The 14,767-nt window shown below is 41.7% G+C and overlaps 1 protein-coding gene across 1 annotated transcript; it reads right to left on the reverse strand.

Annotated features, from left to right (window-relative positions):
- Positions 1-4,484: 4,484 nt before the first annotated feature.
- On the reverse strand, positions 4,485-5,594 carry LOC306920294 (D(1) dopamine receptor-like; the record flags this gene model as incomplete). The annotated part of the gene is made up of 1 exon (XM_079497002.1): positions 4,485-5,594. The coding sequence occupies one exon, from the start codon at positions 5,592-5,594 to the stop codon at positions 4,485-4,487; it is 1,110 nt and encodes a 369-aa protein (XP_079353128.1).
- Between the last annotated feature and the right edge of the window lie 9,173 nt (positions 5,595-14,767).

The following is a 14,767-nucleotide window of genomic DNA, read 5'->3' on the forward strand; positions in this document are numbered from 1 at the left end:
AAAACAACAGCGTTGAACCAAAGTGCTGTACACTCCGTAGTCTCCGTATAGTTTACACTCCGTAGTCTCCGTATAGTTTACACTCCGTAGTCTCCGTATAGTTTACACTCCGTAGTCTCCGTATAGTTTACACTCCGTAGTCTCCGTATAGTTTACACTCCGTAGTCTCCGTATAGTTTGGGGCCTACAGCAGAAAGGTCCATCCCCGCTGGTCTTCAGCCTTGTGTTTGGGATCTTAAAAGGAAAGGACAACTGTGTGTGTGTGTGTGTGTGTGTGTGTGTGTGTGTGTGTGTGTGTGTGTGTGTGTGTGTGTGTGTGTGTGTGTGTGTGTCTGAGTGTTTTTTTGATTGATTGAAATATTTATTAACAGTTTGCAGAATTAGTCAGAATCTCGATTAAGGAGAGAGGGTGAAGTAGAAATATTTAACTGCTAATATTTAACTCTTCACCACATAATGTGGACAAATGTACGTGTGTGTGTGTGTGTGTGTGTGTGTGTGTGTGTGTGTGTGTGTGTGTGTGTGTGTGTGTGTGTGTGTGTGTGTGTGTGTGTGTGTGTGTGTGTGTGTGTGTGTGTGTGTGTGTGTGTGTGTGTGTGTGCAAGGGAAAGAGAGAGATGAAGACGGTTTCAGTATTTTTAAATTCATAATGAACATAAATTTAAGATGGGCTGTCCTCTAGTCTAAATGTATTACACTTATGGTCGCCGACCGAGCGAAATATTAAGGTTAATGTTTTAGATGTCCAGGCATAAAAGAGATCTGCTTTAATTCCATGCTAGAAGGCTTTCTTACCTTTATTTGTAGTTGTTACGTCCCCACCAAAGAGGTCCAGGTGTTATTTTGTGCAAAAGTGCATTATTGGCTATTTCCTCTAATATAAGCCCTCAATGGGGGTTGGGTTTTTGTGCTAATTCGCTTATTTCCATCGAAATAAGTAGTAAAGTGTGCCGCTTGGGATACTATTTACATTATGAAGAGAGGATATACAATTGTTTTTATTTTTGAGCGATGGAAATAAACGAATTAGCACAACACCCCAATGCCCCATTCAATTCAATGCAATTCAATTCAATTCATTTGGGGCTTATGGTAGGGGAAATAGCCAATAATGTGCTTTTGCACAAAATAACACCTGGATTTTGGTGGGGACGTAACAACTACAAATAAAGGTAAGAAAGCCTTCTAGCATGGAATTCTCCTTTATTTTAATTCACTACTTCATAATTTGTTCATTTGAAAACATGACACAGAACCATACCTTAGAAATAAGTCAATTTGCATTTTTATGATGAAAACGGAGGAAATAAACTCTCGGGTTTGTTTGGGTGTGTTATGCTTTTGACTTCTACTGTATGTTCGTTTACAATATGTTATCATGTATATTATGTTTTTAAATGTCAATCAAATTTCTAGTTTCCAAGACAGAGTAGAACATTTTTTCACTCTTTTTCTAAACAGAAAATCAAGCTATAGTACTGTATTGGAACAATTTTCCACAGTGCTGTGAGACGTAAAAAGTAATCTAACGCTAATGCATTTTACAATGTGTCTGTTCGTGCTTTTTGATTCTGACTAAAATTCCCATAAGACTCTTGCCTCTGCCTTTCTAAATTTAGAATTATGTCATGAATCCCACTGAATATCATAGAGCATTCCATCACTCCTGATTCTCTCAGCATTCCGCTCTTGGAGTTTCCCTAAAGTTGGTGTCTCACTGGGACATATGGAGGTCCTTTGTGAGTAAGGATGGCAGCTCCACAAAGGGAATAAACATCAGCCATGGCAAAACTTGCCAGAGTATGGAGAGCTTCCCGGTGAAGGTCAGACTGTACAAGTCACTTGTACTCTCCACCCTACTGTATAAGACACTGAGCGCAGGATACAGTCCTTCGAAAACAAGTGCTACCGAAGGATGCTACATAATGTACATATATCATATAAAGAACACCAGACAAGGTTCAACAGATAGTTACCACCCAAGTTATCTTCCTAGACCTAGGCCATGGGATGAGTGAGTGAGTGAGTGAGTGAGTGAGTGAGTGAGTGAGTGAGTGAGTGAGTGAGTGAGTGAGTGAGAGTATAGGGCATCGCAATGAGTTGTCTGACCTGAGGCCGATTCTAAAAACGCCTTCTAAAACCTAACCTAAGGTTTTCATTTAGAGGGCCGCCCCTTTAATCAAATGTATGTTCATTATGAATGCAACATATTGAGATTGTTTCCATCTCGCTCCCTCTCCTTCATACACGCACACACTCGCACGCACGCACACACACACACACACACACACACACACACACACACACACACACACACACACACACACACACACACACACACACACACACACACACAGTTTTCCTTTCCTTTTAAGTCTGTTGACTTTGGCCATAGGGACTCTCCTTATCACAGAATGAGGAAAAATCGTGAAAATGAACAAACACATTTATTACAACGGGACTTAAGCAGACACAGCAACAATATATCGATTGGTGGGCTGCTATACTGTATAAATACAAATGAATGTATCAATTTGTCAACTTGACATTCACTGCAATGTTAGAGAAATAGACTTATCTACACATTGTATTTTGAACCCTTGCATCCCTTCTGGACATCATAATAAGCAAACATTTCTGCAAAAGTAGGAGAACATTCCGCCAAAATAGGTGATTTACAAGCTCAATGTGTTGCAATGCAAGCTTGTAAATTGCCTATTTCTGGCAAATAGATCTGGTGTTGAGGGGGGGAAAAGGAGCTGACCAAATTCGGTCCCCTGGGTGAACTCAGTCAACAGGGTTGAAGTGGTTAAATATCAGGTTTGGAAGTTAATAAATGTAAGGGAACCAATCGTATGTGTCCATACAGTATTTTATCAAGCGTATAAGTTAATACATATTTACTGTCCTATAGCAAACATACAATGTGTCTGTCTGAAAACCTAGAAGACATTTTTCTGCAGGTCGTCTCACTTCCACAGACAGGCCATCTGTTAATGTTTTGCCGCAGTCACAGGAGACGTGTAAACTGAGATTAATAAAATACATTTTGAATGTACTTTAATGTATAAAGGGAGATTTCACCTGCCATGTATACATTTCGCTCAAAGAATGAGGATTGGTTAACATTTGGATTGAATGTTGCAAAATAACGACCATAAACATGTTTACGACCATAAACATAAATAATAAAGACACTCACTGGATTAGCTAGCAGCTGAAATAAGAGAACAAAGTAAATTACAATTGTTTTACTTCTACCCGTATAGACATCTTTACTTTTACAAGAAATGTTTTCATGTGAGTGTTCATGAGTCTTCTCCTTCTTGAACCCACTTCTGAATTGACATTAAAAGACGGATTTAATATTAGGATAATCAATTCAGTTGTCATGGCAGCAACAGCAGGTAATATAAAACACAAGAGAGGTACAGGAACAACCCAAACCAATCAAGAATAAATTAGAATAAATATTATAACACATACAAAGATCAAAATAAAATGCTGGCCCTATATCTGCACTGGATCTTCGAAGGAATTAATGACTGAACGTGTAGACTGTAGTTCATCAATAAATATAATACTGGTACATGTACAGTGAATATATAAATCAATATATGTATCACTATACATCTATCACCAGTGAGTATACGAATGAATGTACAGTCAACAATGAGTCTACGGGTGGATGTATGCGCAGTAATACAAAATATGTCAAACAAATCTATTGCCATTGTCTATTCTAGTTTTCATTTTACACCATGTTTTGGATTTACTTCTCCTACATGTTTAGCTTCAGTATATACAGTATATATATATATATATATATATATATATATATATATATATATATAGTATATATACACTGTATATATATATAGTATATATTGTGTAGATCTTTGTAGAGCATGTGATCACCGAATGAGAAACATATTACATAACATGTGAGCACGTTCGCGACAGGTACGATGTCATGATCTGATAGTATTTGGGTGAATGTGTGTGTGTCTGTGTGAGTGTGTGAGATGGTATTGCAGAGAACAATTTCTTGCTAGTGTGCTGTGATGCCTGGCTCTGGTGACGGGGTTATCTCACCCGGGCGGGGGCATGTAACCACTGCTACTCCACACCCCACCCCCTTCTCCTCGCCTCACCTCACCTCACCTCTCCTCCACCCTCCTCCCCACTCCCCTTTTCCTCTCCTCTTCCTTGGAGTGTCTCCCAGCTGTATCCATTGCAGTGACCCAACCCGGGAATGACACACACACACACACACACACACACACACACACACACACACACACACACTGCAACAATGAGCACACATACAGGCAGCCCATTGGCCGTGCAGACATTGTTACGCTGTGGTCGGTGGCCACTGCATCCTGCAAGAACACTGCAGCATCTTGATTAGACGTAAATGAGCCACGACGGGAATGATGGACTCAGCATTGAGGATAAGTCAGTGCTGCGAGAGCTACAAGTCACCTTTTGTTCAGGGTAACCTTCTCGATGCCGTGGCCTCCTGGACACAGTCTGTGACAACCCAGCAGGATGGAGAAGGCCTTGCGGAAATCCTCGTTGAAGGCATAGATGATAGGGTTCAGGGATGAATTTGCCCAGCCGAACCACACAAACACGTCGAAGATGGTGGGGCTGATGCAGGGGAGGGCTTCCCCTCCACTCGAACGCTCACAGAATGGCACCATGCAGTTGAGGATGAAAAATGGAAGCCAGCAGCAAACAAACACCCCCATGATCACTGACAACGTCTTCAGTACCTTGGTCTCTCTCTTGAAGGTCACCATAAAAGAGCTCTCAGACTCTACAGTGCTGTATCCGTCGCCTGCGCTGTCATGTCTGTTCTTGGCGTTCTCGGCCGCCCGCTCTAGGGCGGCGATCCTCCTGATCTGCCAGTGGGCAATGCGGTAGATCTTGGTGTAGGTGGCCACCATGATGGCCACTGGGATGTAGAAACTGATAAGGGAGGTGGAGATGGCGTACGTCCTGTTCAGACTCGAGTCGCAGTTCTCTGCAGCTGTGCCGTTGGATCGCGGGGAGCCAGAGGAGCCTGCGAACGAGGCAGCCGTTTCAGCCTGGGCCTTGTGCCAGTTGAGCTGAACGGGGATAAAGGAGATTAGGACGGACAGGGTCCAGGCAACGCTGATCATCAAATAGGCAACTCTGGGAGTCATCTTTCTCTGATAGCGAAACGGGCTGGAGATGGCCCAGTAACGATCCACGCTTATCACGCACAGGTTCAAAATGGACGCCGTGGAGCACATGATGTCAAAGGCCACCCATGTGTCGCAGAATGAGCCAAAGGGCCAAAAGCCTGCGATCTCTGTCACCGCCTTCCATGGCATCACCAAGATGGCCACCAGGAGGTCGGACACGGCCAGCGAGATCACAAAGAAGTTGGTGACTTTGGAGCGCAGGTGTCGGAATTTGGTGACGGCAGCGCAGACGAGAGTGTTCCCCAGCAACGTGGTGAGAATGAGCAGCGAGAGGAAACAGCCGGTCAGGACTCTGCTCGGCGGCGCCTCCTCCAACAAGCCGCTGTCAAGGACGGTGGTAAAGTTAATCGGATCCATCGGTCGGATCGATCAAGTCATACTGGCGGCAAGACTATTTGCTACATCGAAGCCATAGAATTATGGGGAATTATGTCTTTGACGCTTCATAACAGCAGCTGGTATTGTGTGTCTGTGTGTCAAACGATAAAGCCTGAGTCGTTTGGGCCAAACTGGCACTGGCCACGGTATTAATCACACTTGACATCCTTCGAGCTGCAGTGATAGTGGTTCTACTCCCTCTAGGAAATGATGACTACTGCTACTTTTACCAGCAAAGGTCCCTTTTGTTTTTCAGCAGTGTCTGTTATTTGGGGCACCAAATTAGTCAGCAGCACTGGGGATAAAAAAACAAAGAAGTATATTACATTGACTGCATGTGTTTATTTAGATCATAATGCCTACATCATTTATTTCTCATAACAAAATATAGCCTATAAATGTTCTGTAATTTTCTTATTCCTGAATCCTGAGTGACATCTCTGGTTTGTGAAATCATATACATTCTTGCATTTAAAATTGCCTTCGCATAGCATCTGATTTCAATGATGTTTTAAAAAAAAGAAGATGATCCACAGCCATTTCTAAGCTCTAGAAGGCAGTTTCCCTGCTTCCTATGTGCGCCCTGCAAAGTAACATTGCACAGCCTTATGGACTGCATTTTAAAGATTTAGATAATTAAACGTCTCAGCTTTTCCACCAACATATTTTTCCACCCCGTGTTTTACTATTTATAGTTCACATGTCAATACTCACGAGTCACTTCGTCGCTCAGATAGTCAACGGTATCCATCCTGGTTTTGGATAAACGCCCCATAACTTAGTGGCGCTACAGTCCATCCAGTCTCTCCGTCACCTAAAAAAAACATTTTAGCCTAAATACTTTCGGCGGGCAAGGCAGCACAGAATGTTGCTAATAAATATATAAAAATCACAGCGTAGATAGTGTTTTGTTAACGCCAGTTTTCCTTTGCGCAAAGCTCAAAGCTGCCGCTTGATATTGCGCGTCCTCCGTTCTCCAGATCGCCGAGTCCAGTTTCACGCTCACACTGCCCGAGCTCTGCCTCTGACGTTGTTGTCCCGCTGAAGAGCCAGCGGTGAAGTCCGGGTCAGTCAGGGATGATATATTATGATGACGGTGTGTCCGTGTGCGTTTCTCCTGTTCACCTTGACACTACACCTGGCTGGGTATGGCTGCGGTAGTGCGGTAGGTGACAGCTGTTTCCTCCTCCCTGGTTGTATGACATGGGAATAACCATGCAGAGCATCATTGATCATTTTCTCTCTCACTCTCACACACACGCACACGCACACACACACACACACACACACACGCACACGCACACGCGCGCACACACACACACACACACACACACACACACACACACACACACACACACACACACACACACACACACACACCACACTGTCACTGTGGTGTGGTCATGTGATGTGTCCATATATTTCGGCCATTATTGGCGAGCATTTCCAAACAGCGCGACACCAGGTCGTAGCCTACGACACCTAACTAAAACAAGATGTTAAATGAGCTTCAATTGAAAAGTAGGCTAGTAGGAAAGACCATTTCTTACACACATATAAACGGTATGTCATCATTAGGGGCAAAAAAAACCGTATAGGCTATACATAAAAGAGAAAAGGAAAGTGCAATTGGGTCAATCCTCTGTGCCATGTGTGTCCCCATGACATAATAGGCAGCACATCTTGTGTAAAATAAGCAAAAACACTAATTCCAAAAAGCTTATCTTATACTATTAAAGCTTTTCAATAGAAAAAATATATTTGTACCTCAGAGTGAAATAAATACCTATACACGTATATATTTGAGTAGAGTATGCTAAAATGCCATGTCCCCCATCATGTTTATCCAGCTTCATGTTATAAATATTAAATATAATCAAATTCAAAACAAAATCAAATATTCGACTTCTTAGCCTATAGTATATAGTTCTAATGCTTCTCACCAAATGTTATTAATTGTGATGAATGTATTTTTAATGCTTGAAATCAATGTTTGTCCCTAACTTTACTGTCCCCCGTTACGCTGATGCAAATCCCCCTGTAAATGTCCCCCCGACATTCTCTATCCACATGACTCAGAGTTTGATTGATTGATTGATTGAAGAATTTATTAACAGTTTGCAGAATTACAGTACATTTCAAGCACAAACTCAATACAAAGGCTGTTAACTGTGAGTGGACGACCCAATTAAGCATTACACTTGTTTCCAACAGGGTCCACCATGTTCAAATCATCAAAACATTTAGAGACGTACAAATAGACACTTCTATAGACAGAACAGGAATTCATCAAAAAGGAGGTAAAAAGGGAAAAGAAATATATACAGTGAGGGGAAAAAAGGGGGGGGCGGGGGGGGGATTCAGATTTTACGGGGGCCAGTTTCGAATTGCAGCCATCCGTAGGTGCCCTTTGAGAGCGGTTTTGAAGGAGTCAAGGGATTCGCATGTCTTAATGACAGTTGGTAGGGCGTTCCACATTTTGGTGGCATAGGAGCGAAAAGAATTTAGTCCCTTGTTTGTGCCGAATCTGGGTTGTACATGGTTCGTTGCACTCCCTCTGGTGTTCTGGTGTGGAGTATCACTGTTTAACGTGCCTTTTTTATCAATGTTTTAAGTAACGCAACACTCATGTGGTAAAGCATAACATGTCCACCCTGTTACGCTTAACTAGGAAATTGATACATTTTCATAATTCTGAAAATATGGTTGATAAAGAGATAAAAATTCTTACTCGCTGTTCACAATGTGCTACCATATTCTTCATTACATGAGGAGTAATGGCCATCTTTAGCATAAAATGTCCCCATATGTTATATGTTCAAAATGTGTTACAGTGTAAATAAACTAGAAAAAGTGCCCTTCTGGGCATAGGTCTCCACCAGGAGGATAGGACTGTGTGAGATGTTTGGCAAAATGTTTAGGAGTAATATAAACATGTTTGCCTTTGATGGCAATTGGATGATTTGAGGCATTTTGTTCCAAAAATGTGTTTTGCAAAAATCAACCTGTTGGTGGCGCTATAACAGGCCAATGTGAAAAGGGTGGGATATATTCCTCAGCCTAGTAAGAAAATGTGTGAAAGATTTCACGTAAATTGCATGCTGCGTTCATGATTTGAGGCTTTTGTTCAAAACGGGGCAATCTTGCAAACTGTGAAAGCCAATTATAGCCAATTAGGATGGAATATGAAATATCGGACAGATCCGACTTGAGCACATGACCATAGAGATACTGTGTAACGATTTGTGGAGGAGTAATATAAAAAAATGTGTTTTACAAAAGTCGGCCTCCTGGTGGCGCTATAAAAGGCAGATGCGGAAAATGCAGGTCAAAGGTTTGTCCTTGGCCTCTAGGGAGTGTGCATGCAACGTTTCACGCAGATCGGTGCAGTTTTAGGTACAAAAATTGAAAAGCTGCCTCATGGTGGCGCTATAACAGGCCGTTCTGGAAAATGCGGGGCAAAGGTTCATCGTTGGCATCCAGGGAGTGTGTGTGAAAAGTTTGGCATCGACCGGGTTAACGGTGCCGGAGATTAGCTGGTAACGGACGGACGGAAGGACGGACGGACACACACACACACGGACGGAGTGCAAAACATACTCTCTCCCCATGCCTTTGGCCTGGTGGAGACAATAATGGATATGGAAATAATTAGAATAATCATAAGCTGAATGACCCAATTGGCTTGCTTCCTTTGGAATTACATTCTATTGGATGTATGGGGCAGCGAGTTAGCCTACTGAGGCCACCTAATGGAGGAATTCAAGACATCAGTTGCTTACAGGGATAAACTGAGCATATAAGCCTCACGCATTATTGTAATGATTTATTCTTAATGAGAAAGAGATTATGTGTGAAGGGCATGGGCCTACAGTTATTCCACCTGAGAGAGTAAACCAGCAAGTATGAATCAATCATCATATATTCTGGCCACAGTTTCATACAGATGAATCTTCAGTCAGATGACCTCATCTGTGAAATGAAATGAAATGAAATCTATATTTACCCAGGGTATCTGGGCTAAGCTCAAGAACTTGTTTCCAGCCAGGCCCTGCTCATAGAACACATTTCATCGTAGTGGTTGATGCCTTGTTCAAGGGCATTTCAGCGGTGGTAATTTTAACGTGTCGGACGGCTGATTCGAACTGGGAACTGGGAACTGGGAACCTTCCGGTATCTAGACCGCGCCGCTATCCGTTCGGCCACCGCTGCCACTGTCACTCAGTGCTCATGTGTCAGTAATAAAGAGAAAGGATTTCAAGCTCAATATCTGCAAGTAAGCTTAAACTGACACTAAAGCTAGTATTTCTCTAGGTTTGTAATATTCCAATAGGCATTCTCTCCTTTCATCCGAAGGACAATTGTTTTTTAAATGGAAGCCTATATCAACACTCATCTGACTGACATGAGAGCATCCTTAGAAAGTCCCTGGCAATATTTGTCATCACCCCAAGTTGCTTTTTTCACTGTAAAATCCTGTGACCCAGTTTGTTTGAGCAGAGGGACACTGGTGGTGGGGCACAACCAAGAGTTTGAGACAAATGCAAGTTGAATTCGTTTTGACAGAGGGAAGGAGAAATAAACAGCCTCCACTGCGTTTTCCCCTCTGACAGACATCAAAGTCAATGCAATGGGTCGACCTCTGCACTAAAGCTTTGCATTCCCTCTAAAATAATATCCATGTTGAGATTATTGTCAGAAGTGGGATTAGTTGCGTGTGTGTGTGTGTGTGTGTGGGGGGGGGGGGGGGGGGGGGGGGTATTTTAACACCGGGCCAAAGATTACATTTGAGGAAGGATCACTCACTCACTCTCTCCTCTCACTCACTCATAAAGAGTTTCTCTGTTTCTCCTTCATTTACCGTTTCCCATCCCTCACTGTCAAAAAAAAGAAACCCATATCAATTCAATCTTTATTTCAGACCCATGCAGGGAGATCCATATCACAATTTTAAAACACAACACAATAGAATAGCTGTAATAAATAATATAATATCCTCCAGCTCCACAGATGCCCGGCCTATAACTCCCCAAGGTGCTCTACTAACCAACAGAGCATCATTCATTCCTAAGCCAGGTGTTCTACTTACTTACTGGTTCCCAAACACTGGGTCGGGACCCATTTGTGGGTCGCTGACCCATTTTTATCGGTCCCTGTGAGTGAGCTTGTAGAGCTGCTTTTTTTCATGCACACTTCCTAAAGGCCAAGCAAATACCCATGCCCTGCATTATTCACATCTACTTTTTATAATGCAACCAGGAGGCTCACTGTTGTTTATATATATATTAGGCCTACTCCTTCAGATGTTGTCCCAAAATCACACAAATCGGTACACAGTATCTGATCTCTATGTGATCAAGACACAACTGTCAGATTTTTCATATTACCCTCATAGTGGTTACGATTAGCTTCCAAAGTGTGCAGGATTGGTCCGTTTTGAACAAAATGTCTCAAATCATGAACTCAACGTGTGATTTCCATGCAGGCACATTCCCACTAGGCCGACATGCCACCCTTTTCAAATAGTCCTGTTACAGCACCACCAGGAGGCCGATTTTTGTTCAACAAAGGTTTTGTTGCAGACTTTGTCCAAACATCACATTTGTTCTCAAAGCAGTCATTTATTGACCAGGTCGTTTTAAAGTTTTTATAATGTGATGAATAGCAAAAGAAAAAGTAGCTTACCATTATGTGAGAGCTGTTCCTAATGATCAAGGTCATTGCTATCAAGTATCAACCCACACATCGTCATCCTGATCTGGACAGATGGTATGGGTCTCATTATCAGTGGTGGAAGAAGTACTCAGATTTTGGACTTATAGGTAAAAGTACCAATTCCACAAAATACTATGTTAAGTAAAAGTCCTGCATTCGAAATCGTACTTAAGTCAAAGTACAAAGCATCAAAACCATCTGAGCAACCATCAGCTGGGTGAAGCTGATAACTGTATTCATCCCCTTTCCTTTATCTTGAGTAAATGTACTTAGTTATTTCACATCACTGCTCATTATGTAACCTAGCTTCCCCCTGCGACATGTGACTAAACCGCTGAGTGGGGCTTGCTGCCAGGGCATTAACAGCAGCAGCCTGGGCATGGAGTCAGTAGTTCAGGGGTCGCACTAGGTGACGCGCTGAAGCTGTGAAGCCGACATGTACCGGTACTGTAAGCCCACTTCAGAGAATGTTTCTCCAGCTGCATTCTGACCGAAAGGAGAAAGCTCTGTAATGACGTCTGGTTTTCTATTTTCAAAGGAGCAGCGGTCACCTCTCTCACCACCTCTGGCTCTGACAGGTCTGTCTGTCTGATTTTGCATAAAACATTGACATACCAAATGAGAAAGATTAGTCCAAGAAGTACTTGAAGAAGCATGTTGGTTTCCGAGCTTAATTATTTTTTGGAGCACACATCTGCTGATTTTCTCTAGATCGGAAAAGGCTAATCTCGAAGTTTCATGGAACTTCGTGAAACCACCCAACTCCAAAAAGTTTTTTTTCCATTCAGAAAATAAAAAATACAAAATTTTCAGGAAATGAAGAAAATCTTATTTTGAAAACAAAGCAATACTGCCTCATCAAAGTTGGTGTTGTGACATTATATATTGCCAATTACTTGCATTAGATGGGGTGGAGTTATCCTTTTTTTAGCAGACAGCTCCAATGGAGTTAAGTGGTTTTGTCTGAAGCGCTTTTTAATACTTTCCATTGGTTAATATATTTTTTAACCAACACACAGGTGTAAAGGGTGTTCAATAGCACTGATTTATGTGAGAAAAAGAAAAACATGTTCATACATTTAGATGTTTTCATTGAAAACAAGAGCACAGTGTTTCTGCACAGACACTGATATTACTTCTCTAAAACCTTCAACAATGACAAATAAACTAATATAAGTTAATTTTATAATATAAAGTTAAACTATAAATACATTCTGTAACTCTAATCTAGTTAGACAATATGTAGAAGTAGTCAGGGGGCCAACACTGATATTGAGACATATAGCTAACACCTCTGGGTACAAGCCTAAAACCTATAGTTGGCCATATTCATCTTTAACCCCTTGCCATGTGCTCTGGGTTGTAATCTCTGAAAACGATTTTTAGGTCATTTTATCACTGTATACTTAAAACTGGTATCAAATTTTGCTGCTATGTTGAGCAAGACATGGAACTTATGATCACACCCATTACACAAGATGGGGTGCTGTATTCACAGCCATTACACTAGATGGGGTGCTGTATTCACAGCAGACATGGAACTGCATCAGAAGTCTACCAGGGCTTCTGTTACATAATCGGAGTAATTATGGTAATTCGGTTATTTATCAGTCGCATGCTGTTGTACTATATAGAGGAAGCTAGGTGCTGACTAGTTTTCAGTCACAGGTCTTGCTGCTGCTCCGGTGCTCGAGGGCGGAGATAAATCCATATACTACCTACCCACCTCGTCATCGGGACCCTATCACCAGCAGAGGGCCGTCCTGTGGAAGCCTACTTAAACACAGCTGTGACTTGCGCTCGTCAGCATTGTGTCTCTGTCTGTCATATGGTGCACACACTGTCCAGGGTGCTGCTGATTAATCATTGTCTAAAGCTAAACACTACTGGGACTCTATATGTTTAGAGCACCCTGAAGTGGCTTATTGTTCCTCTGTCTCAGCATTGATGTTACAGTGAATTATACTTACGTTATGAATTAAGTTGTAAGGTATAAATTGTATGGGAGCTTGCTTTCTGTAACAGTCAATCTTTGGTTAGGCATAAGTTAGAGTAGGGAGCTTATATAGTTGCAATATTTGTAACCCTTTTCCTTTTGGTTGGTTAGGTTTAGGTAGAGGGTTTTCTTGTGTTCAGTTCCGGTATAGTTTGCTTTTGTTTGTTTCTCTGGGTTGCACCATACAGCCACTTTTCTTTATTGTATAAGTAATTATATCTTTAAGTTAATGTAACATACGGCTAGAGCTGAGTGATTGGCCCCTGTTTATTAATTTGGTTGGAAACCCATTAAACTATAGTAATACTTCACGGTTGTCTAGAATAATGTGTTGTGTTGTGTAATAAATAAATAATGTGTTTTCCTACAGGGGTCCGTGGATTATTTCCTTATTTTCCTAATTTAGCACAAAATGAGTTGCGATTCCCAGGCAAAGTCCATCATTTATTCAAACAAGGCATCTTCCATAATTACATCAGGTTACAAGCAAGTGTGTGTGTGTGTGTGTGTGTGTTCATAATACACCACAAATGTAAATATTTATTTATATATTTATTCCTTGTGATTATCCATTACATTGTGTATTATTCTAACTAAAAACACCTTGTTAAGATACAGTGAATATACAACAGTTCACTTTCCAGCCTTGTTGCATCCTTTAACAACCCCTAGACCTAAGGGAATGTAACAGCTTTTTCACTCGAAATGAGATAGAAACTGTTGTTCCATTGCCTACAATGAATGGACTGGCATATGATGATGATATAGATACCCACAAAGACAAAAATGGGTTACACAATTTTGTAACCCATTTTTTCACCCAGTGTCAATTATCTAATGTAATCCTGGGCGCTAGACTTCCTCTGCCAACCTGGGGGGGCAGCGGACTGATTCTGATGTCATTCAACTATTCCAGAAATATCACGTCCTCCAACAGGACAATGTGTATGAGATCTAGGGGCTCCATTTTTGTCTCATCTTTCTAAAGCCACTAAAGTTGGTATTTTGGTTACCTGTCTAAATCCCTTAAACACCTCCGTTACCCGTTATATTATGCATAGGTGTGGTTTGGGCGTTAATAATTAATTAAACCAAATTTAACCAATCACCAGTCTTGGCTTTAAGAGATCCCTTTAAGAGATCCCTTTACCGTTGCCCGTTAGTGCTATAGGCTATTGCTTCATAGCTGCTGCTGCTGTCGCTGCTGTCCCCCCCCCCCCCCCCCCTCGTTCTTTTTTTTTCTCCACATGCACAGAGCCAAGAAAACTCGTCTTTTCGTTGAGTCACAACTCGCTCAAATCTTGCTCATTTTTAAAAATTAAGTTCTATGTAAACTACGAAATTAGGGCTTTCATTTGGTATATAGATCCATCTCTACGGAACGGTATGAAGCGAAAAGGAAAGTTCGGTCAATAAACCCCATTTGCTGCTGGGGTGATCA

This window comes from Electrona antarctica (assembly GCF_951216825.1).
Source record: "Electrona antarctica genome assembly, chromosome: 1".
NCBI classification, from domain to species: Eukaryota; Metazoa; Chordata; class Actinopteri; order Myctophiformes; family Myctophidae; genus Electrona; species Electrona antarctica.